The 24,850-nt window shown below is 40.4% G+C and overlaps 1 protein-coding gene across 1 annotated transcript in view; it reads left to right on the top strand.

Moving 5' to 3' along the window:
* Positions 1 to 24,304, top strand: part of LOC124143001 (cytochrome P450 3A5-like) — a 28,510-nt gene extending 4,206 nt beyond the window's left edge. The window contains exons 4-14 of the mRNA XM_046511779.2: positions 266 to 362; positions 590 to 706; positions 1,514 to 1,602; positions 8,317 to 8,468; positions 12,966 to 13,102; positions 13,721 to 13,829; positions 14,094 to 14,251; positions 14,483 to 14,571; positions 18,822 to 18,959; positions 19,363 to 19,513; positions 22,461 to 24,304. Coding sequence (XP_046367735.2) covers positions 266 to 362; positions 590 to 706; positions 1,514 to 1,602; positions 8,317 to 8,468; positions 12,966 to 13,102; positions 13,721 to 13,829; positions 14,094 to 14,251; positions 14,483 to 14,571; positions 18,822 to 18,959; positions 19,363 to 19,513; positions 22,461 to 22,538 — 1,315 coding nt within the window. The 3' untranslated portion in view covers positions 22,539 to 24,304. The remainder of the gene's footprint in view (positions 1 to 265; positions 363 to 589; positions 707 to 1,513; positions 1,603 to 8,316; positions 8,469 to 12,965; positions 13,103 to 13,720; positions 13,830 to 14,093; positions 14,252 to 14,482; positions 14,572 to 18,821; positions 18,960 to 19,362; positions 19,514 to 22,460) is intronic.
* The last annotated feature ends 546 nt before the right edge of the window (positions 24,305 to 24,850 follow it).

The raw sequence follows: 24,850 nt of genomic DNA, 5'->3' as shown, positions 1-24,850 counted from the left end.
TCCAGACACGTTTTTTGACGGAACGCCAAGAAACATTACTCATATTAACTCACTCGGTCTTGTTATTTTCAGGCTTTCCGTGACGCCGGCGTGAACACACTTGTCACAGCTTGCCCTCATAGTTCTAACATTGCGCCAATTGTAATCACTGAAGCTTTTCCATTATTTGTTTAAAAACAGAACATCCGTACCCGACATTGTTGTGACATGTTTTGTTTTCTTATTCAATGTTTTAACAAGTTCTTTGTTGTTTCTTGACCTAAAGGGTATTTTTGGGACAAAAGCCAGCTTTAGTTATATCTGATCTGGACATTCTGAAGGAAGTGTTTGTCAAGAGCTTCAACACTTTCAGGAACCGGATGGTAAACAATACGTTCAAGTAGCTTATCCATGATATTGTTTCAAAGGCAATAACGTTATTGTAGTAAAGGATATACGTGGGAGATTATATCATCCTCTGATGGCACGTCATTATCAACTGTAATTGTGTTAAACGAGACATTCAAAACTAACTCATTCACTCTCGTGGCATGAATATTACAAATCAGTGTTACATGTCCAGTGTAACATTTTCTTTATCTATTTCCAGAAATTCAAACTCGTGCCTTTCCCATTCAATTTGGGTGTGTTCTTCTTGGAAGATTCCCACTGGAAGAGAGTGAGAAGCATAATCACCCCCAGCTTCAGCGGCGGCAAACTGAGAAAGGTGAGTCACTCTCGTCGTCTTTGTAGGGTATATATGGGGCGGTCGGGTAGCCTAGTGGTTAAAGCGTTCGCTCGTCACACCGAAGACCCGGGTTCGATTGCCGACATGGGTACAATGTGTGAAGCCCATTTCTGGTGTCCCCCGCCGTGATATTGCTGGAATATTGCTAAAAGCGCCGTAAAACCACATTCACTCATTGTAGGGTATATTCTCCACGTAGAGATTCTGGGTTAGAATTGGTCCCCAGCAACGTTTACTTGTTACTAATGGATCAGGTGACGAGTTGCTTGATTACGTTTCATCATGTGAATTACTGGGTTGTCCGGTCCAGCCCGGACCATGTACAGGCCGTCGTCACACAGCTGGAATATTGCTGAGTGTCGCCTTGCAACAACAGCAAACAAGCAAATGAGTGTACATCTCATCCAGACCGGTCCGTATTCTGAGGTAAATAACGTTTTCATACAGGTTGATAGTTCTGTAGTCCCGTGGAGATTCCGAGTTAGAATTGCTCTTCACCAACACATGTTTGTTGTAAGGGGGAACTAACGGAATCGGGTGGTCAGGATAGCTGACTTAGTTGATGCATGTCACCGAATTCCAATCGATGCTCATAATGTCAATCACTGGATTGTCTGGTCTAGACTCGTCATTTTGCTGGAATATTGCTGAGTGTTGCTTTAAATTACAAAAAACCCAAATGTTAGTTCTGCGACGTTCTGTCCCATTTAATGGAGCTCTGTGTTATATAGTTTTACAATATTAAGAACAGTGTGTAGGTATGTAAGTCAACTTCTCTCATCCTAGATGTGTGCTGCTATCAACGACTGCGCAACGACTCTTTCAAGTAACTTCTCTAAAGTCGTCGGGAGAAAAGAAGGGGTTACTATGAAGGAGTACGTATTGTGTTGACATGTCAAACTGAACCTTTCATTCGATTATATGCGTTGAAATGGATATTTTGTATTTATCGGATACTACATATACGAGATAATTACACATTTTATTATTGTAAGCTATTGTATTCGGGATTTTTCTATTTTACTCTTGGAAGAGCGTAAATTGGATGAGATTGCATTCTATCTACATTTTATCAAAACGAGAACACCCTTGCAAACAAAATGCCACATTCCATCTTCATCTTCAGTCCCGTGTCTTCGCATGCCCTAGTGACCCTTTGTTAACAGATAATCCTCTTCACCATTGAAGAGAATGTTTGTCTCAGCCTATACAGTGAGGGGCAGAAGAAACTACCTCTCACGGTTGATTTTATCATATGTTTGATTTTCAATTGAAAATGTCGTAAGTTGACGAACTGTACAGTCGCTTAGTCAGTACTTAAAGAATACCTCCACATGGTTTTAAGTTTTAAAGTAGGTGTCATGTTGTTACAAATATATTTGACCCGTGAAGGTCCGGGGTACATTATGTTACTGTACATTATGTTACTCTCCGTTCTGACCCGTGAAGATCCGGGGTACGTTATGTTACTGTACATTATGTTACTCTCCGTTCTGACCCGTGAAGATCCGGGGTACGTTATGTTCCTATACATTATGTTACTCTCCATTCTGACCCGTGAAGATCCGGGGTACATTATGTTACTGTACATTATGTTACTCTCCATTCTGACCCGTGAAGATCCGGGGTACGTTATGTTACTGTACATTATGTTACTCTCCGTTCTGACCCGTGAAGATCCGGGGTACGTTATGTTACTGTACATTATGTTACTCTCCGTTCTGACCCGTGAAGATCCGGGGTACGTTATGTTACTATACATTATGTTACTCTCCGTTCTGACCCGTGAAGATCCGGGGTACGTTATGTTACTGTACATTATGTTACTCTCCGTTCTGACCCGTGAAGATCCGGGGTACGTTATGTTACTGTACATTATGTTACTCTCCGTTCTGACCCGTGAAGATCCGGGGTACATTATGTTACTGTACATTATGTTACTCTCCGTTCTGACCCGTGAAGATCCGGGGTACGTTATGTTACTATACATTATGTTACTCTCCGTTCTGACCCGTGAAGATCCGGGGTACGTTATGTTACTGTACATTATGTTACTCTCCGTTCTGACCCGTGAAGATCCGGGGTACGTTATGTTACTGTACATTATGTTACTCTCCGTTCTGACCCGTGAAGATCCGGGGTACGTTATGTTACTGTACATTATGTTACTCTCCGTTCTGACCCGTGAAGATCCGGGGTACGTTATGTTACTGTACATTATGTTACTCTCCGTTCTGACCCGTGAAGATCCGGGGTACGTTATGTTACTGTACATTATGTTACTCTCCGTTCTGACCCGTGAAGATCCGGGGTACGTTATGTTACTGTACATTATGTTACTGTACATTATGTTACTCTCCGTTCTGACCCGTGAAGATCCGGGGTACGTTATGTTACTGTACATTATGTTACTCTCCGTTCTGACCCGTGAAGATCCGGGGTACATTATGTTACTATACATTATGTTACTCTCCATTCTGACCCGTGAAGATCCGGGGTACGTTATGTTACTGTACATTATGTAACTCTCCGTTCTGACCCGTGAAGATCCGGGGTACATTATGTTACTGTACATTATGTTACTCTCCGTTCTGACCCGTGAAGATCCGGGGTACATTATGTTACTGTACATTATGTTACTCTCCGTTCTGACCCGTGAAGATCCGGGGTACGTTATGTTACTGTACATTATGTTACTGTACATTATGTTACTCTCCGTTCTGACCCGTGAAGGTCCGGGGTACATTATGTTACTGTACATTATGTTACTCCCCATTCTGACCCGTGAAGATCCGGGGTACGTTATGTTACTGTACATTATGTTACTCTCCGTTCTGACCCGTGAAGATCCGGGGTACATTATGTTACTGTACATTATGTTACTCTCCGTTCTGACCCGTGAAGATCCGGGGTACATTATGTTACTGTACATTATGTTACTCTCCGTTCTGACCCGTGAAGATCCGGGGTACATTATGTTACTGTACATTATGTTACTCTCCGTTCTGACCCGTGAAGGTCCGGGGTACATTATGTTACTGTACATTATGTTACTCCCCATTCTGACCCGTGAAGATCCGGGGTACATTATGTTACTGTACATTATGTTACTCTCCGTTCTGACCCGTGAAGATCCGGGGTACATTATGTTACTGTACATTATGTTACTCTCCATTCTGACCCGTGAAGATCCGGGGTACGTTATATTACTGTACATTATGTTACTCTCCGTTCTGACCCGTGAAGATCCGGGGTACATTATGTTACTGTACATTATGTTACTCTCCATTCTGACCCGTGAAGATCCGGGGTACGTTATATTACTGTACATTATGTTACTCTCCGTTCTGACCCGTGAAGATCCGGGGTACGTTATGTTACTGTACATTATGTTACAGTACATTATGTTACTCTCCATTCTGACCCGTGAAGGTCCGGGGTACATTATGTTACTGTACATTATGTTACTCTCCGTTCTGACCCGTGAAGATCCGGGGTACATTATGTTACTGTACATTATGTTACTCTCCGTTCTGACCCGTGAAGATCCGGGGTACGTTATGTTACTGTACATTATGTTACTCTCCGTTCTGACCCGTGAAGATCCGGGGTACGTTATGTTACTGTACATTATGTTACTCTCCGTTCTGACCCGTGAAGATCCGGGGTACGTTATGTTACTGTACATTATGTTACTCTCCGTTCTGACCCGTGAAGATCCGGGGTACGTTATGTTACTGTACATTATGTTACTCTCCGTTCTGACCCGTGAAGATCCGGGGTACATTATGTTACTGTACATTATGTTACTCTCCGTTCTGACCCGTGAAGATCCGGGGTACATTATGTTACTGTACATTATGTTACTCTCCGTTCTGACCCGTGAAGGTCCGGGGTACATTATGTTACTGTACATTATGTTACTCCCCATTCTGACCCGTGAAGATCCGGGGTACATTATGTTACTGTACATTATGTTACTCTCCGTTCTGACCCGTGAAGATCCGGGGTACATTATGTTACTGTACATTATGTTACTCTCCATTCTGACCCGTGAAGATCCGGGGTACGTTATGTTACTGTACATTATGTTACTGTACATTATGTTACTCTCCATTCTGACCCGTGAAGGTCCGGGGTACATTATGTTACTGTACATTATGTTACTCTCCGTTCTGACCCGTGAAGATCCGGGGTACATTATGTTACTGTACATTATGTTACTCTCCGTTCTGACCCGTGAAGATCCGGGGTACGTTATGTTACTGTACATTATGTTACTCTCCGTTCTGTCCCGTGAAGATCCGGGGTACGTTATGTTACTGTACATTATGTTACTCTCCGTTCTGACCCGTGAAGATCCGGGGTACGTTATGTTACTGTACATTATGTTACTCTCCGTTCTGACCCGTGAAGATCCGGGGTACGTTATGTTACTGTACATTATGTTACTCTCCGTTCTGACCCGTGAAGATCCGGGGTACGTTATGTTACTGTACATTATGTTACTCTCCGTTCTGACCCGTGAAGATCCGGGGTACATTATGTTACTGTACATTATGTTACTCTCCGTTCTGACCCGTGAAGATCCGGGGTACATTATGTTACTGTACATTATGTTACTCTCCGTTCTGACCCGTGAAGGTCCGGGGTACATTATGTTACTGTACATTATGTTACTCCCCATTCTGACCCGTGAAGATCCGGGGTACATTATGTTACTGTACATTATGTTACTCTCCGTTCTGACCCGTGAAGATCCGGGGTACATTATGTTACTGTACATTATGTTACTCTCCATTCTGACCCGTGAAGATCCGGGGTACGTTATGTTACTGTACATTATGTTACTCTCCGTTCTGACCCGTGAAGATCCGGGGTACGTTATGTTACTGTACATTATGTTACAGTACATTATGTTACTCTCCATTCTGACCCGTGAAGGTCCGGGGTACATTATGTTACTGTACATTATGTTACTCTCCATTCTGACCCGTGAAGATCCGGGGTACATTATGTTACTGTACATTATGTTACTCTCCGTTCTGTCCCGTGAAGATCCGGGGTACGTTATGTTACTGTACATTATGTTACTCTCCGTTCTGACCCGTGAAGATCCGGGGTACGTTATGTTACTGTACATTATGTTACTCTCCGTTCTGACCCGTGAAGATCCGGGGTACGTTATGTTACTGTACATTATGTTACTCTCCGTTCTGACCCGTGAAGATCCGGGGTACGTTATGTTACTGTACATTATGTTACTCTCCGTTCTGACCCGTGAAGATCCGGGGTACGTTATGTTACTATACATTATGTTACTCTCCGTTCTGACCCGTGAAGATCCGGGGTAGAATAGGTCTTCAGCAACCCATGCTTGTCGTAAATGGCGACTATGCGTGTCGTAAGAGGTGACTAACGGGATCGGGTGGTCAGACTCGCTGACTTCGTTGATCCATACCATCGTATCCCAATTGCGTGGATCGATTACCCAGCCACGTACTACTTTTCACATACTATTGCAGAATTGAGTGATGGTTAGATAGACATACAATAAGTTAATTGTTCTGTCAATTTTCAATTGAATAAAATCTCAAACTCGGTATACTTTCAAAGGCTGCTTGGGTTGTATATGGTGAACACTGATCAATTGACCGGGGTTATAATAGTGCAGCACTTTGAGCATGCCCCTGTGGTGTGGACATATCGCAAAATAATTGACTTACTGTTATATACAGATTAAAATAAAAATGCAGACAACAGGGGTTTTGTGATCCTGACACTGTCAGACTGGTTAGGCTCATCATCAGACCAGGGCCCTTGCCTCCTCTTATGCGCAACCCAGACAGCGAATGGGACTTTATCCAGTAAGCGCTGCCTAGTCGAACCCACCAAGAGATTGCAGCCTTCTGCATTACCCAGATTGTCAGAAGGGCTGTATTCCTGGCAGCAAACCCGGGTACTCTCCCAACGGCAGTCACCAAATATAGGAGGTACGAAACCTAAGACACCGAGAACAATGGGGAGTCGAACAACTTGGTACTTGGGGTGCAAGTGGGACATTTCGAAAGTGATATCCGCATATTTGCCATGCTTTTCCTGAATCTCGTCAAAACGGACAGAAAATTCAATACTATAAATGATTTCATTTGATTTATCAAAAAGAACATGATCATTTCTTTTTGGCTGGAGAGGTCTTAGGCAGTATTCGGGTATATTCCAAAGAATTTTGTATTTCTCATTTTCCATGACGCCCTGTACATATTCTGCGTGGTACCAGGGATGGACCTCTGTGTCAAATCAACAAGCATGTCGACTACTCGATCATGTCGCTTAAGATACTGTGTTTGTGCCAAAGCTGGGCATCCACTGACAATGGGTTTGACAGCCTCATTAAATTCATTACAAAAAGGACACATTAGTGTCAAAAGGGACAGAAAATTCAATCATGTAAAGGATTTCATTGGATTTATCAGAAAGGACAAGATCAGGTTTGTTGGCCTGCATGCGTCTGAGCCTGTAAAATGGGCCTATTCCAAAGACTTACATAATCTACATTTCATATTTACATTTTGATGCAAAACCACACATTGACGGTTTCGAGTGGGAAGTGACTGCTCCTGAGCAGCAAACAGAAAGTCTTCTGTTTCACTTTTCAGGCCAGACGACTTCATCCAAGCGAAGGATTGCTGATCTTCTCAACACACTGCACATAAACTTGATGCAGTGGTCGTTCAGATAGCCTCTCCTTTAAAAACCTTAGTCTGGGCCGACTTGATATGGCACTTCGCTTGGTTGACACGCATTACCGTCCAGCAGTACAGAAACATCAACAAAATCAACACCGACGTTGAGATTATGTTCCGCCATCCTTGGCTCGTTTTAGAAAACTGTGGAATGCCTTGTTTTCATCATGAGTCTTGACATGCTTCACAAGAGGATCATCAGACAAAGTGCACAAAACAATTCTGTCATGAAGAGCCCCAACGTTAATCAAACCACGTCCTCCTATCATAATTGGTAATATAAGCGATTGGGGGAAGAGCGAGGGTGGTGGTATCTATTGTCTGACATGATTTTTCGTGTTTTTTCAATACCCTGAATTTCTTGTTTAGTCCAATCAACAACACCAAAAGAATATGAAAGGACGGGCACAGCATAAGTATTTGTGGCTTTTACTTTATTGCGAGCGTTCAGCTCTGAACTCCAGATTTTCGTAAGTCCACGTTTGTACTTTGCCCGATGTTTTTCCTTGATATGAGCATTCTGGAGTTTGTCCCTAACCTTCATCCCAAAGTACGTATGGGCCTGACCTTCCACGAGATGGTCAATAACTCCTCCTCCAAGTAAACTGACTGATCCTCCCTCTTCTACCTTGCCACGTCTTAGATGAAGAATGTTGCATTTGTCGAGTCCAAAGAACATGCCGATATCATTAGAAAAGGACACCACAAGGAGAATTTGTTTTTTGAGTGTGGATCCTCCATTGGCAATAAGTTCAAGGTCATCCATGTAAAGTATTATTATTATTATTATTATTATTATTAATACCCATTGCAAAGCGTTAATCTATAATCATTATTTTTCAGATACTTTGGAGCTTTCACTATGGACGTGATTTCAAGGACTGCCTTTGGTATAAAAGTAGATTCTCAGAACGATTTCAACAACCCATTCGTCGCTCATGCTAAGCTGATGTTTGGACAAGCAGGGCCAAGAAGACTACTACCACTGCTAGCAAGTAGGTTGCATACTTCTTAATAGAAGCGACACAACCATTTCCATATTCATAACAACTCTCTGTGGAAAGCAGAGTCGATTGTACCAACCGGCTTTGTGTTTATGAATCACTATCAAACAGTGATGATACCAGGTATTCGCGAAAAGATGAGTATATTTTTCCACACAGGTGCCACCTGTCACAAACACATGCAAAGGCAAGTCAACTATTCACATGACAAATATAAACAAAAAACATGCGAACATATGGTACAAGTCAAAATAGACAATTGCATCGGACATCATTTTTGTCAGTGATGATCAAATCTAGACATGTCCTCCACGGGACTACCATTAAACATTTTGAAAGCTGTACTAAGGCCTTGCATACTGAACTCTTTATCAAACTATTAAAGTCTTACAGAGTAGCGGCCAACCCTTAAAAAGAGGCCATTTAAGGAGTAACCCCTCCCCACAGTAGAACAAAGCACAACCACATTTTTCTTCAGAAGATGTTATTTATGTATTAGAAAATAATGGTTGTGGTGATTTCTTTTGGTGGCAGACATGTTTTTTGGTGGTAAAATGCACATATGTGTGTCAAAATTAAGTAAATCAAATAAATGGCTCTAAACAAGTCACTTTACATATAGCAATGCTCATTTTATAAACAAAATCAGTGTTTTGACTTAGTAAACCTACAATAAAACAAATAAACAATTAGCAAAATTGTTTAAGTCGAGTTACGGGCCAAAATGTAAAAATGTGTCAAAAACAGGAAAAAATCACTCAATTTTCATTTTCAAATTATTACAAAACTAAAGATAATGTAACCTCCATATTGACAATGTGATATCTCAAAATCTGCCTGAATGCTTACGAAAAATTCCACAATTATTGTAGGTATAATATAATGTATGAACATTTTGTTCATGTGATCTCAACCCCCATTCTGTTAAGGAAATGTATAATAACATATTTTAAAAAATACTATCACAACACTAACATTCTTGTGCACCAATTTGTTTTATTTGAACACATGAATCGTTTAAGTATCTTACAAATGTGAGCTTGAGAAATTTGATATATCCAATAAGGCGAACAAAATGGCCTCCAAGATGGCCGTCTTCACTTCGGAATGTATGAGAAGTTTAAATGTCAAAATGTAGGTTTCGACCAGGAACTCCATGTATCGTGTTATTATCATACATAAGATAATTATCGCCTATTTTATGTTCTATAATTGCTGATCTTATTGACTTACCTGGAAGAGTCAATGTTAAGCACTTATATGCAACTGCTTCAATATAGTCAGTAACTCATTACCAAATCCATTATTTTTTCCAATACAGTAAGATACGTTTAGTCTCTGCCACCACTGCCACTGTCACTCAAGCCTTCAGGTTCATATGACATATGATCTGTCACTGCAGATGAGATGCGTGATGTATCGGCAGCCATATTGTCGTCTGAAACATGGCTCTCAACATGTGTTGCTTGAAAGCATCTTCTATAGGTGGAGGGGCGGTCGGGTAGCCTAGGGGTTAAAGCGTTCGCTTGTCACGCTGAAGACTCGGGTTCGATTCCCGAGATGGGTACAATGTTTCAAGCCCATTTCTGGTGTCCCCCGCCGTGATATTGCTGGAATATTGCTAAAAGCGGCGTAAAACCATACTCACTCACTCATTGTTGATGGATGATCCTCTTCACCTTCCCCCGAGCCTTAAAGAGACTTAGGGATTACGGCTTACAAAAACATGTGTTGCTTGAAAGCATCTTCTACAGGTGGAACATGGCGGCCTCACTGGTAAAAAGAAAATCCTAAGTTTGCTTTGTTCTGCTATGAGGAGGGGTATGTCGGCAGTTTGAGGGTCTGGCCACTCTATTAACACAAAGATCATGCTCGGTTGTACCTCATAAGTTGTGAAATGTAGGCGACAATGACTGGAGCTGCAAGAGTATAGCTCGATACAAAGGGTAAGTTGGCTGTTGGAAAGCTGGAGACGTCCCTTGTGTCATACAGTCATGTGGAGAGTGTATAGTCAATCTGAATCTTTATGCAAAGATCTATATATGAAACAGATGAGGCGGCCTCACTGGTACCCTTTATTTCTAGCCCAGGTGAGTAAATCAGTGGAAGGGAATTAGCTATTTTATGGTTATTGAACGATAACAGATCCTCGATATAACTGAAGCTAAAGCTTAACTTCTGGGCCAAATTACCTTGGCTTTGGCAGTCCAAACAGAAATTCTAATTCATATGCATAAAGAAACAGATCAGCAAGAAGGGGGACACAGTTGGTGCCAATGGGCATGCCTGGTTCTTGCCCAAATGTCTTACCCCCCAAAGTTTACATATACTGCTCAAAAGAAGTTAAAGAACACTTGATTTTTTTCAAATAACTATAGATAAACTGTTATGGCTGGTGAGTATTGAACACACACAGCTTCCCATTGTTGGTGTTCTTTAATTTGTTTTGAGTAGTATATATGTTGTCAATGAGAAATTCCAGCATTTCACATATTGTTTCCTCAGTAAATGTCCGGTGGCATTTTGTTTTGTCTCGTCACGACATGGCTTAATATTGCCGATGTGACGTTCAACTTTAACTCACTTACTCAGATGGCATTTGGTGTCATTTTTGAGAATTTGACCTGAACCTCTGAAGATAGATGTGTAGGTGAAACTTCTCTTCATTCAACAGCCTCGTCTGTACATTTTGCGGTGAATGAATCTGTTTTGTCTACTGTGATTATTTTGCAAATATGATAGCAGTTTGATTTGGATATATAAAACACAGCTACATTGACATTAATAATATCGATTTTTCGCACAAGGCGTCAACCGTTGCCCTTATTCGGGTCGGTGGGGGTGGTTCGTAATTTAAACGTTAACACGTCGTACCGAACCTGGTTCGATTCCCCATGATAACAGTGTGTGAAGTCCATTACTGGTATCCCCCGCCGTGAGATAGCTAGACAATTGCATGTCATCGTATCCCAATTGTGTGGATCGATGCTCATGATATTAATCACTGGACTGTCTGGTCCAGACTCGATTATTTACGGACCACCGTCATATAGCTGGAATATGGCTGAGTACGGCGGTAAACAACAAACACACAAACAAAACGAAATACGGTTCTTGATATGCCATAGTAGACAGTGAAAGCGATGCAAACATGTTACACATCACAGTATTTTTGTATTGAAGCTGATTTGTATTTAGTTTTTATTCGATGATCAAAGTGATTTGGTCAGTGAATCACATGGATATGCATTTATATAATGATATATGTGCTTATCACGATTGTACGGATGATTCATGTTTGATTGAAGAACTTTGTATAGTAAGTGACACATCACACAAGAGCACATGTAAGACCAATATGTTAACTGAGGAATACTATCAACACTATCAACACTGGACTTGACTCCAAAATCTAAAGACATCTTCATTACTGTTTTGTACTTCTAAAACTCCATAAAATCTTACAGAGAGAGGAAGATGTTAGAAGGTACAGCAAATGTACCACCAAATCCTTGGTTAACCGGAAGCCTCAATACAATCCAATCAGGACTTTCTTGAAATTCACAAAAACGTCTGAGACCATTTGAATTACTAGCATGTTGATTCTAAAATCACTCAAAGGATTTTTCTCATTTTGTTGTAATCCTCGCAAGAGAAGTAAGATCAATTTCAATCTTTAAACACGGAAAAGAAGAAAACTTCATTCCTTGACCCACAGAACATTTATCACTACACCTAATGACCATAGCTATACATATCGGTCTTCAAAGATTCAAGACAATTCGGCAGTTGAGTTAAAAAAACCTTTAACTTTTGTTTTGAGAAATCAGGACCAGCTTCAAGGCTAACGATGATCCGATACCGCTTAATAACGGTCAAACAGTCAATTCTCTTTCAAAGATCCAACCTTACAATAGTCAACTTTTATGTCCAGTAGTAATCCAGCACCTGTGACGATCCGGGGTAGAATAGGCCTTCAGCAACCCATGCTTGTCGCAAGAGGCGACTGACGGTGCTCGCTGACTTGGTTGATGCATGTCATCGTATCCCAATTGTGTGGATCGATGCTCATGATATCAAACACTGGATTGTCTGGTCCAGACTCGATTATTTACAGAGCGCCGTCATATAACAGGAATGTTGCTGAGTGTGGCGTCCAGCAGCAAACAAACAAACAGTAACCCAGAAGTTGCAGCCCTTAGTGTATACATTTCAACTTTTGAAGATTTCAATAGGTCATATGACATATGCTCACTGTTTGATAATAATTCAAATGATTCATGAGCACATGATTACTATAAACACGGATTAGTACAATGGGCTTGACTATTAGCACATATTTCTCATGATCATGGTAAGAGTTTTGTCCAAATATTTCCACCAAAGTATCACTTCGGGCTTTCCTCCCACTAAGTTGTCACGTCGTCTCAAATATTGTTCATGCCCAGGATCGATAAAACACAACTTGCTCGCTTTCCTTGTTTGCAGGTTTCTGTCCCCCACTTGTTTGGATCATCACGAAGCTGGGGGGTGGATTCTTTCCAAAACACGTCATAAACTTTTTTCAAACGAATATTACGGATATGATCAAACAACGACAGAGCGACACAAAAGAGCGTCGAGAGGTTAGACATTACTGTTGAATTGAGGTCCATTTCTGATAACGTGTTAACAGCAAATCGGTCAGTAGAAAAAAGTCTCTAAAACTCTAAACCTAGACATTCAGATAAAACATTCTTTCATATAAAATGCTCTGTCATGTACCTTGTTTCGAGAAGCATACTAGAATCATACTTGGTAAAGGAGTTTCACGCTTATTTGAATAATTTTTCAATCGATGTGAACGTTTTCTCTGAAAACACTATCTATATCATAAGAAAACAAGGAAATGTGTTAGAATATATATTGGTGAAGGATAGATGATAATGTTTACTACACAGAAGCTGCCGTGTTTGCTAAGACGTTCAATTTTAATGACGTTCACACATATATTGATAAGTCATGAAAATGTTTACTGCTTGGAACGTTCTATTAATAGAAATCATTACTATCCAGGGATGCTATTCCAAAGGCTGCAATCTAGTCATGGTTATCTCTTTAAACCTATTTTGTATTTACAAACACTTATGCCAACAAAAATGATGATTAAGAAAATGAAAATACCTTGCCTTAAATTCTTTTATGGGTTTGAAGCAACGACTGAGTTTCTAAGATTTCGGCAAGAAAACATCTTGTATTTACAGCAGAGAGTCGACTTCCTGCAACTCTTGGTGGACGCTGAGATAGAGGCAGATAGAGACGAAAACGGTCACGCAGCCAATGGTCAGATCCCAGAGAAACATTCAGTCAGACGTGAGTACAGGCACACTGATGAGCGACTTGAGTGTTAACGTGGCATGAGCAATATGTCTGGCATATGGCGGGCAGTGATACGGTTGATTACCCGTCATCGTACACCAATGGTGCGGGACGTTGCTCATGATATCAGTCACTGTTGATTCATACTCGATTGTTCACTGGCTACCGTCAACATCATATCACGAATGTAGCTGTGTAGGGCGTTCAATATATGACACAACTTGGTTTTCGTATTCTATTGTAAAACGACTTTTACAGGTCTAACAACAGATGAAATAGTTGGCCAAGGGATTCTGTTTTTCATTGCTGGATACGAAACAACTGCTTCGACACTGACTTTTGCGTCGCACAGTCTCGCCATGAACCCGAATGTACAGGAGAAGGCGTATAATGAAATCAAAGAAATGCTTGGAAATGTCAGTATGAACATTTGGGTGCATAGATTTGTTCACTTTTCACCTAATATATTATGCGAGGACCACATCCCCTACCTGAGGGATTCACTCACAAACTTTGTCATTGTAAAATGAGAAGATAATTTTAACTGATATTGCAACCTGACGATTTCTCATACTTTATTGCGATCGTAATGATCGTATCAAGTCTCGTCAATCAGTAGTAGACATTGTCCTTATCCTTTTCCCCAGGAGGAACCCAACTACGACAACATAGGGAAACTGAAGTATCTGGACAAAGTCATCACAGAGACGCTCAGGCTCTACCCACCAGTTATTGCGTAAGTTTACAAAAGTTACAGAGTTTTAAAAGTGTGACAATTTAATCCCCACCGTAACCGATGCCATGTATCTTGGATATCGATACCTCACTAAGAGAATTGCGTTTAAAGGATAGTTTCATTCCATTTCATTGACAGCCACCTTCACCTGATTTGTGACCTGGGCGCTGTGCAACAGGAATCCGTGCCACCACCATCATCTTCATCATGTTTATTCCACCGCTCGGGGCGGTCGGGTAGCCTAGTGGTTAAAGCGTTCGCTCGTCACGCAGAAGACCCGGGTTCGAATCCCGACATGGGTACAATGTCTGCAGCCCATTTCTGGTGTCCCCCGCCGTGATATTGCAGGAATATTGCTAAAAGCGGCGTAAAACCATACTCACTCACTCACTTATTCCTCCTGCCACAGCGGCGCATGGTGTACAGTTACAATATAACGATTGAAAGTACAAGACATCGGCTGTTTATTGAAATGACAACATTGAGGATACAATTGAAAGGTTTACATAGATATCTGACAGTGGAAAGCTATGGACACGTAATTAACGGTTGAAGCTTATAATAATTTGGACGACTATATTATATTCCTTAAGGAATTGTTTGCATTTGTTACTAAAATAGGAACATTCTTTTTCTATGGGTAAAGAATGATTAGAAGTTTGAGGTTTATGCAGGGTGACACATATATTGGCGTTATAAGATCAGTAGTTTTCAAAACCGAAGTTTGGTGTAATAACACCATATCAGACACCTTCAGACCGTTAGGCACTGTGCCAGTTCCTAAAATATTTGATCAACTATCTCTAATAACGACTCTTCACTATCTATTAATCGATTATTCCATTCATGCATTAGACCACAAGTATCAGAAATATTTTTTGCAATATAATAACCATGGTGAATGATAAACATTATCAAGATGTTTGTGATATACAATTCCCTTTATAATAACTGACCAAGACTTCGCTGCAGTATAGGAGAATCGGGACAACCATATAATAGTAGGCAATAACACAATCTAAAGCAAGATTAAATTTCTAGCATAAGATAGCAAATAATACATGTCTTTTAGTCCTTGTTCCTTCAGTGATATTATGGCGTGGTTAAACTTTCAATTTCTATGGAAAATGATTCCTAAATAAGCAAAACTGTCAAAAATATTTGATTCGTCATCATGAATTTTCAATTCAATTTTTCTATTATGTAAAGTATCTGCAGATGTACAAAACATAACAACTGCATTTTCATCTTATCTTAAATGTCGATGTGTTACAGTAATTATCAAACATATTCAAGTTATGTTGTAAATCTTCAGGGGACTCTGGAACGAGTACTGTGTCATCGGCATACGTTTAAGTAAACCAATTTCAATGTCATCACAATTATTATACTGCAAACATGTTTCTACATCGTTAAGGAAAAGAGCAAACAGCATAGGTGACAAGTTTTCCCCTTGACGAACCCCACTGTCACAGTTAAAAATCCAGACATTTGACCATTTAAACAAATACATGACTCAATATCATTGTACACATTTCTTTTTAAAGTAAATATTTTTCCTGAGATACTATAAGATATTTTCTAAAGCCATAGTCCGTATCTCCACACATTATCGAAAGCCTTTTTAAGATCGACAAAGACAGAAACTTTCTGACCTGAGGATTTCAACAACTCAATGATGCTATTTAGAAGAAAAACGTTGTCAACAGTAGGGTGTCCCTTCCGGGATCCCTCTTGAGCTTCTGACAGAATACTATTGCCCTCAACATACCGTATTGAACGTAGATTTATCACACCTGTAAACTATTTCCCTAGACAGGATGATATAGTGATAGGTCTGTACTTTTCTGGTTTCAGAACGTCCCCAACTTTGTTATAAACAGGTTTGATCATTAATCAACCAGACTTCATGCTTTTTAGCTTTTGAATGTCATATCACGACAATCTTTGTCATACCATTAATTAAAGTTGGTTTGGGGCTTAATTATACCAGTGTTCTTCCTTCTAACCCCGAACACATCTGTGGCTGTGTTAATTCAGAGGCACGATTGTCAATAAGGGCCACTGGGTCATCACAACCATCAGACGTGCTGTCACGAACTGTTGTTCATTTTCTATGTCGAATCACCTTGGCCTTGCCTCGTTATAAGACGTGTCAGGAAGATCTTGCCGCGGTTCGACCCTCTGCACCTTCGTTGATAACGTCACTAGGAGCGGACAATGTGAGCCTCACTATATAAACAGTCGAAGTCGAGTACTTCAAAGTCTTTGGCTAAAGAGACGGCTATATTCGATGCAAAAGTATGGTCAACAATAATGCTGTCTTTACAAGTGACAGTACCCGTATATTTACCGTTTCCAATCTCCCATTTAAGACAAGCATGGGTAGGGTTTTGCACATGTCTATAAGTTGCCGACCACATCTATTCGGTTCGGATTAGTCTTGGGAGACTTTGTTGACACATCATGGTTTCGATGATATCGTTATTATTAAGGTAATCTATCACAGAATTATCTGTTCCAATGGAATGACTAACAGTGTAGTTAATGCCACGTGTATCTTCTAACGTAGAAGTGTGGGCATTGGAATCCCCCAAGAGGTAAAAATATAGTATAACATCACTATAAATCCTGGAAGTGGCTATCACTTGCAAATCCAGAGTTAACATGCAGAATGTAAACACAGGTGGTACACAGATCACTGTCAATATTCAAAATAGACCTATTGACACTTGTCCACAAGGCTCTATCGCTTAAAGATGGAACAACTGTAACATATGTTGTTATTTCTCTTTTCATTAGAACTCCCAACCCTCCAGATTTTCGTCCTGTCTATTTCTAGGAACATCTGTATTGTCCTTAATACCAATATTAACACCCAAATTATCAGTTTTGGTTTCTTGTAGAACTAGGAAACAGGAACTGGAAAACTCATGAAATTCTGGGTATTTTAAATTACCATGAAACATTCAAGGAAAATATTTGACCTGACTCGACTTCCGGTCAATGGATCAGCGTGGAGGCGATAGTGATTGTCAGTTCCGGTCAATGGATCAGCGTGGACGCGATAGTTATTGTCAGTTCCGGTCAATGGATCAGCATGGAGGCGATAGTAATTGTCAGTTCCGGTCAATGGATCAGCGGGGAGGCGATAGTTATTGTCAGTTCCGGTCAATGGATCAGCGTGGACGCGATAGTGATTGTCAGTTCCGGTCAATGGATCAGCGTGGAGGCGATAGTGATTGTCAGTTCCGGTCAATGGATCAGCGAGGACGCGATAGTTATTGTCAGTTCCGGTCAATGGATCAGCGTGGACGCGATAATTATTGTCAGTTCCGGTCAATGGATCAGCGTGGAGGCGATAGTGATTGTCAGTTCCGGTCAATGGATCAGCGAGGACGCGATAGTTATTGTCAGTTCCGGTCAATGGATCAGCGTGTACGCGATAGTTATTGTCAGCTCCTAGGGGATGACACAAGCCAAGCTGCCTTGTAGGCGCTAGTAGGTTAACGGTCACATTATCATCTCATCCTACTGGGTAGCCATTCACTGCTGAATGAACAGAGCCATGATTTGTACCAAGTCAATTCCTAAGTTACGTTCTCGTTGTTGCCTTCAAAGAAGTAAGGTAAAGGTCACTGTCAAGGTCACGACAACATCCGTGCAAAACATGTATGTGAGTCAGAAGTACGCAGTTGTTTTATGAATTGGAAATATGGCACTTGTGTCAACTGTATAGTGTCACAAATTAAATTGTAGGTATATTCCATTGCCAGAAGTCACATCGTCAGGCCGGAAGTATATAGAAATGTCTCGTGAAATGAACTAGAGGCATTGGTGTATAATAAGATTTACATTTAGGAAAACACAGTGTGGCGTAATGGGAGCGAGTGACTTCAGGGTATTTCGTGGTAAAAATCCATGGTGTGACATATTGAAAGACAATACATATGTGTCGTAGGTTTAGGAATTATTTCGGGGACTTAAGAAAATAGTCATGCTCAAATCTAATCAATCATTGACAGAATTTAACAGGTAGCGTCCATCTTTTGTTAAACTTGTCTGTGCCACTACAGGATATGCTTGGTAAACAGGACAGGGGTCCTCCAAAAACAATAATATCATTTTGGAAGCATAATGTCATGTTCAACAACAATGAGAAAATGTTCGGCTACCTATCATCGTCAGAGGTACAAAGGGGCAGTTTACATCAGTGCACATGCTCATTCAGACTTTATCCTGTGTTTCAGGTTACATCGCAGAGCTTCTGAGACTATTCAGATCCAAGACTTGACAATCCCTGAGGGACAAACCATCTTTATCCCAACATTCGCACTACAAAGAGACCCCCAGCTCTTCCAGGACCCAGAGACCTTCAAACCAGAAAGGTAATGCTATCCACCAGATGTATCTGATGATATTGCTGTAGTCACACCGGGGGAAGAGACCAAGCTCATCCACCCTTGCACCAGCAGTGGGACATGACATACACGCAATGCACCCTGACACACACATTGACACTATTCACAGTTTGTGTCTGCATCCATCATCATGAAAACAAATCCCCCTTTCTGAGCCCAGTATGCTTTGTTTCTATTTAGGCTGGTTTTGGAAACACGGAATACCAAAGTTCATAAGCACATTGTGTCAGCAAAGGGACTGTCGTTAACATCAAGTTAAAGATTCTACTTTTTTTACTTTTAGATTGTGTGTAATTGAAAATATGTAAAATATGATTTTTGTCTGGCATAGCCTGCAATCTGACATTATTTCATTTAATGCAATTTTCAGACATGATGAAAAGTCCAATCCGCTGTCCTTCCTGGCTTTCGGATATGGTCCTAGAATCTGTATTGGGATGCGGCTTGCTCTGGTGGAGGCTAAAATAGCCCTGGTTCATGTTCTGAGAACTGTGAAGTTTGAACGAATGCCCGACACACAGGTACAATTCATTCCTGTTTTCATCATTATCATTACCATATCGTTCGTTTATCATCTCGACGTTCGTCATCTTCATCGCCAGCATTGGGAATCAAAACACCGAAACCAAAGAATCGTGAATTTTCATTTTGGCACATGAAATAAAGATGGGAAGGCTACACTATTTTTCTACTTTCAAGTTTTCTCATCTGAAAACGAGGTTCTTTACAATTTCACTGGGTCCAAATAACGTTTTTTTAATCAATCTTTTGCACGGTTCGGGAACATGCTGATAGGAATTATTTGAAAGATGAGAGCCCTGAACAAGAGTATATTATATATATATATATATATATATATATATATATATATATATATATATATATAGCACAAAGAAAATAGTTAAGCACACCCCTATTTCTGAACAATGACAAATGGCAAAAATCAAGTTATGGGATGACTGACCACAGGAGATGGGCGATACCAATGTCATCGGTTAGAACAAACATTTGACAACAAATAAAGAAGATATTGGTGAGTTGTGATTGCAATTTACTGACAAAAACATCATGGTAACACAGGTACTGTTTTTGACTTAGACAATACCTAAAAAAAGTATGGAGCTGCAGGATTAAGTAAACAAGTTACGTTTGATGTTTCATGTGAAAATGTTCCTTAAAGTCTCTACTTGACATGACACGTGAAACAGATCAGTAGCGGGTCTAACCGCCACGTGCCCGGATGACGCATACCACCCTACGTCTCATGCCTCCAGTCAGACGTTGGATCTGTTGATGGGTCAACAACAACCTCTCCTGATGCAATGCTGCTTCCAATTAGCATAAATCTTGTACAGGAGGATCTCGTGCCTGTATGAGCCGCCCCAGAATACCCAATACACGTTCAAGGTGGATCAAATCTGGGCTCATTGCTAGCCAGTCGTTATTGCATTGGCCCTCATGTTATCCCTGACTGCATGCGAACGATGAGGCCTGGCATTGTCATCCATGTACTGAGGTCGAGTGGCAAGAGGGTGGTTGTCAAAATGAAAAACGACGACTGGCCTTAAAACGTCCCGGATGTACTGAGCCCCTTTCAAGGTGCCCCTTATATTGATCAAATCCAACCTGCAATCATGATAGATACACCCCCAAACCATTGCCGAGCCCCCGCCGTATGCAACAGTTGGTTTAATGTTCTTGGGGGTGTATCAGTGTCGTGGAGCAGAAAGCGACTTTCGTCTGACCAATGGATCCGTCTCCAAGTTCTCAGATTCCAGTTCTGTCGCGCAATACACCATGCTAAACGAGCAGCTTTGTGGTGATCTCTCAACAGGGGACGCTTTATGATTCGTCTAGCCCTCAGTCCTGCTTCGTTCAACCGGTTCCTGACGATTCTGGTGCTGCTTACGACAGTGTGATGATACCCCAAATTCCTACCAATGGCATTACAAGACATTCCTACGTTATGCAACGTGATTATTTGCCATCTTGTGGCGTTTGATAATCGCCTTCGTGCCATGGTCACACAATATCATGGTATAACTGTTTAACACCGAGCTTAGGAAAGCAATTTTAACGGTTTGATATACTACTCGAAGGTAGCATGCTGCACGGGCATACCATGCATGGCACGAGAACTTTCGTCACGCATGACTGATAACATCATCTCGAGAAAACAATTCTTCCCGTAATTATATCTTTCATGACTGTCACAAATATTGGGACCAAACAATAATGAAATATATTAGGCTGTGCTTAACCTTTTTCTTTGTGTGTGTCTATATATATTTCTTATCAAATGCTAAAATTGTTAAAACAATCTGATAATTAATTCACGATGCATTCTGGCATGCTTGTACAAGTGGAAGTTGTCGTTAGTGTAGCTGTACCATTATTCATGTTAAGCATATTTCCATTTATTAACGTTCTTAAATAGCAATATGAAAACATAAATAAATAAATTCAAAAAATGAGTTTGAGTAAATGGACAAATATTTTAATGTAAAAAATTAGCTGAATTATCTTAAAATATTACATATCATCATACTTCTCGTCATAGCTTTGTGGGGACTTTCATTCGCAAAAGAGAAGAGTTTTGAGCAAAGTAAACTTTGTTGGCCAATGGGCCAGATGGTTGAATAGTAGTTGAATAGTTTAAATAGTTGAGCTATGTTATAAAAAAAAGTTGAATTATGTGTCACGATACTTGACGTTACAACTCTATGTTTTTATAAGAACAAGAAAATGAGTTTTGAGCTGGCTCCTAGGCCACACGGTTTAAACCTAAAGATTTAAAGAAGAAGCTTTTCTATTTTCTTCCTTCCTTCGTATGTAAGGGTTGTGTGTGTGGACAATTTGTTTCCAGAAATAAGATGTGACGTGTTACAAATATATGTTAGCATCTGATAAACTAATCTTATCCTTTGAGGCAGTATTCAATACACGTCCTAATTGTTATAAACAAATTGTGAACATCCTTCATACACCTGAAAGGTTTCTATGAGAAATTTAACAAACGCCTTCGCATATTAATTAGGCATGAAAGGTGTCTCACGATTGTAATCATGAACCTAAATGGAAATACGTGTTCCTTTAGTATTAGAGTGATCGGGTGAGTGTCGTTGACACTGTTGACACTACTCCAGAACCATCACATCGGGGAACCAGAAATGTATTGTATCGATATGGGGAATCGAACCCTGGCATTCGGTGGGACGAGTGAACGCTTTACTGGTGGAATATTGCTAAAATCGGCGTAACACCCAACTCATTTATTCACTCTGCAAGGTTGAAGGAGAGCATCTTCTGGAGACGATTGTCTGTCATGTTGTGTATTAGTCTATCATGTTCATAACACTGGTGATGAATAACTGCTTTTGTCAGCATGATACACTCCCTACTTTCATACTTTCGTTTGCTTACTCTAAGGGTCCGGGGGCACGTACATGTGTATTTGTTTGTTTACAGGAAGTATTGACGTTTAAGGTGGCCAACTTTCTTCAGCCAGAAAAGGACATCAGACTGAAAATATCTCCCAGGTGCTGAGCAAGGCGGAATGCACCAGCAGCTCATGTAATACTACTACTACTGCGACTACTACTACTACTACTACTACTACCACTACTACTACTACTACTCCTACTATTAATAATAAAGGAGAGTAACCTTTTGGATCACTTACAAATCTGTATCTTGAAGAGGGGACACTGGTGGCCCAGTCGCTTAACCCGCTGCAAGTTTCTGTGAAAAGTTGTCGCACTCAGAAATCCCAGAAACTTATGTTTGTAAACGTCTAAGACCTGAATTACCTCGGGCGTTCCTCTCACATCAAGCTGAAACACAGTGATATATAATTAAACTACTGTTTAAAGAGGCGCTACGCCAAACTCATTCAAGCTTCCTAACTACTTTCGCTATTCAGGCATACATGTGAAATGATCATTGTTGAATCAAGACATTCTGAAATACCTCAGTGATTGTGTAACTTGTGATGTGTATAATTACAATGCTGTGTCCGAATTGTTGATGCCAATTGGCATGGTTCTAAGACCACTACGCTGACGGTGACGTTGAGTCAATAACGGAACTCTTGCATCGCAAAACATCTTTAGACAAACGATGCATCATGATGTAAGGGTTGCCATGGATTCCAATGTTGTTTCAGGCAGTTTCAAAGGCCCGAAGGAGTTCTTACAGGTGACTACGATGCATTTGACCTGCTGATGGTCTTGCCGTGCTGACGTCGCTCCCGGTCGACCACTGCGGGGACTGTCGTTGGTGACGTCAGTTGCATTAAACCTCGCCTGGAGGGGACAGGTTGGCAGACACAATGTTAAACCCGTTTGCAACCCTCCGAGCACTTTGGCCTACTTCATTCTGACCGATAGATATCTCTCTATCATGTGTTCTCAAACATCAAGTGCGGTTCTAAATTCATATGAAACACATTTTATGACGTTTTAGTGGTTCTTTTGGTGACCATTTGGTAGACCGTCTATGCTGACGGTGACGTGATTTGTATTTCGCTCTGACCGTTTGGACGACACAATACCAATTATGTTTTCTCAAAAATTCAGTGCGGTTCTATGTTCTATGCAGTGTTGTTGGTAGCCATTTACATCAATGTTTTATGACAACAATTTAGAAGAGAACTCTATTAGATTAATTCTGCGATAACATGTTATTTCCTTGATATTTAATTTTCATTTGTGTGTGTGTGTTTCCAAAACCTTAAACAATATAACAAAATTAACAAAAACTATTTAGGGTCAATAAAATTCTGTATCAATCATTTAGATATCATTATATAGAAAAGCAACTTAAGCAAAACTATTCTTGAAATCTACGAGTCAGGTGTGGCTCGCGAAATAATACACGTTGGTCAAGTAACAAAAATGGCTCTTTGCGAAATGAACAGTCTCGAATGGCGAGGAAAATAAGAAATTCACAGTTTATGTGTGTGTGTGTGTGTGTGTGTGTGTGTGTGTGTGTGTGTGTGTGTGTGTGTGTGTGTGTGTGTGTGTGTGTGTGTGTGTGTGTGTGTGTCCCTGCTTTTGTTTCTGACATTTATTGATTCAAAGAAATAATTGAAGGATTTTATTAATATATCATGGTATAACAACAATTGATGTCACATAATGTCTAATAATCATAAATGTGTGTGTATGCTAGTGCCTGTGTACTGTATTGTATGATAATAATGTACTTAATAATGTAAATGATACATTTAAATAACTATGATTGTAAAAAGTCTTGGTTTACGTATAAGTATATGTGTACAATGTTGAATAAACTCAATAATATTATCTTTATCTATATGCCGTGTTCCTTTTTCGAGGTGACAAACAACGCGCCTTTGCATGTGTTTTTGACAGGTGCCACCGGTGGGGCAGGATACCCTCATCTACCAGTAGTTTAGTGTGCTTCATAAACATGTTCATGACATGGTCGGAATCGTACAGTTAACTCTACTTTCAGCATTGATTTTATATGAATATGGAAAGGGTTTTGTCAGTTTTATTTACCTAATAATTTTCAACAAATCAACAACTGTATAAAACCGACACTCTTGGAGATTCGTATTTAAAGAATTGAATTTGAAAATCGTATGCATTCACCAATTTTCTAATACGTCATATGCAGCATCTCATACTATATCAAACTTCACCCTTGTTAGTGTTCTTAATTTGAGTGCATCAATATCATGCCGCTTTGTAAGTAGTCGACCTGGTTACAGTATATACACAAGTCAATATCCTTAGCTTCAAAAAGGAAGAGTGAATGTGTGAGGGCTACCACTAATCAAGTGAATCGAGTTGAGTGAAGCCATGTTTATGTCAGGTCGCAGATACAGGCAA

Source organism: Haliotis rufescens, unplaced genomic scaffold (assembly GCF_023055435.1).
Source record: "Haliotis rufescens isolate VD_foot unplaced genomic scaffold, xgHalRufe1.0.p SCAF_4, whole genome shotgun sequence".
Taxonomy (NCBI): domain Eukaryota; kingdom Metazoa; phylum Mollusca; class Gastropoda; order Lepetellida; family Haliotidae; genus Haliotis; species Haliotis rufescens.
Note: the sequence above shows the minus strand (reverse complement) of the source record. Positions and strands in the feature narration are given on the sequence as shown.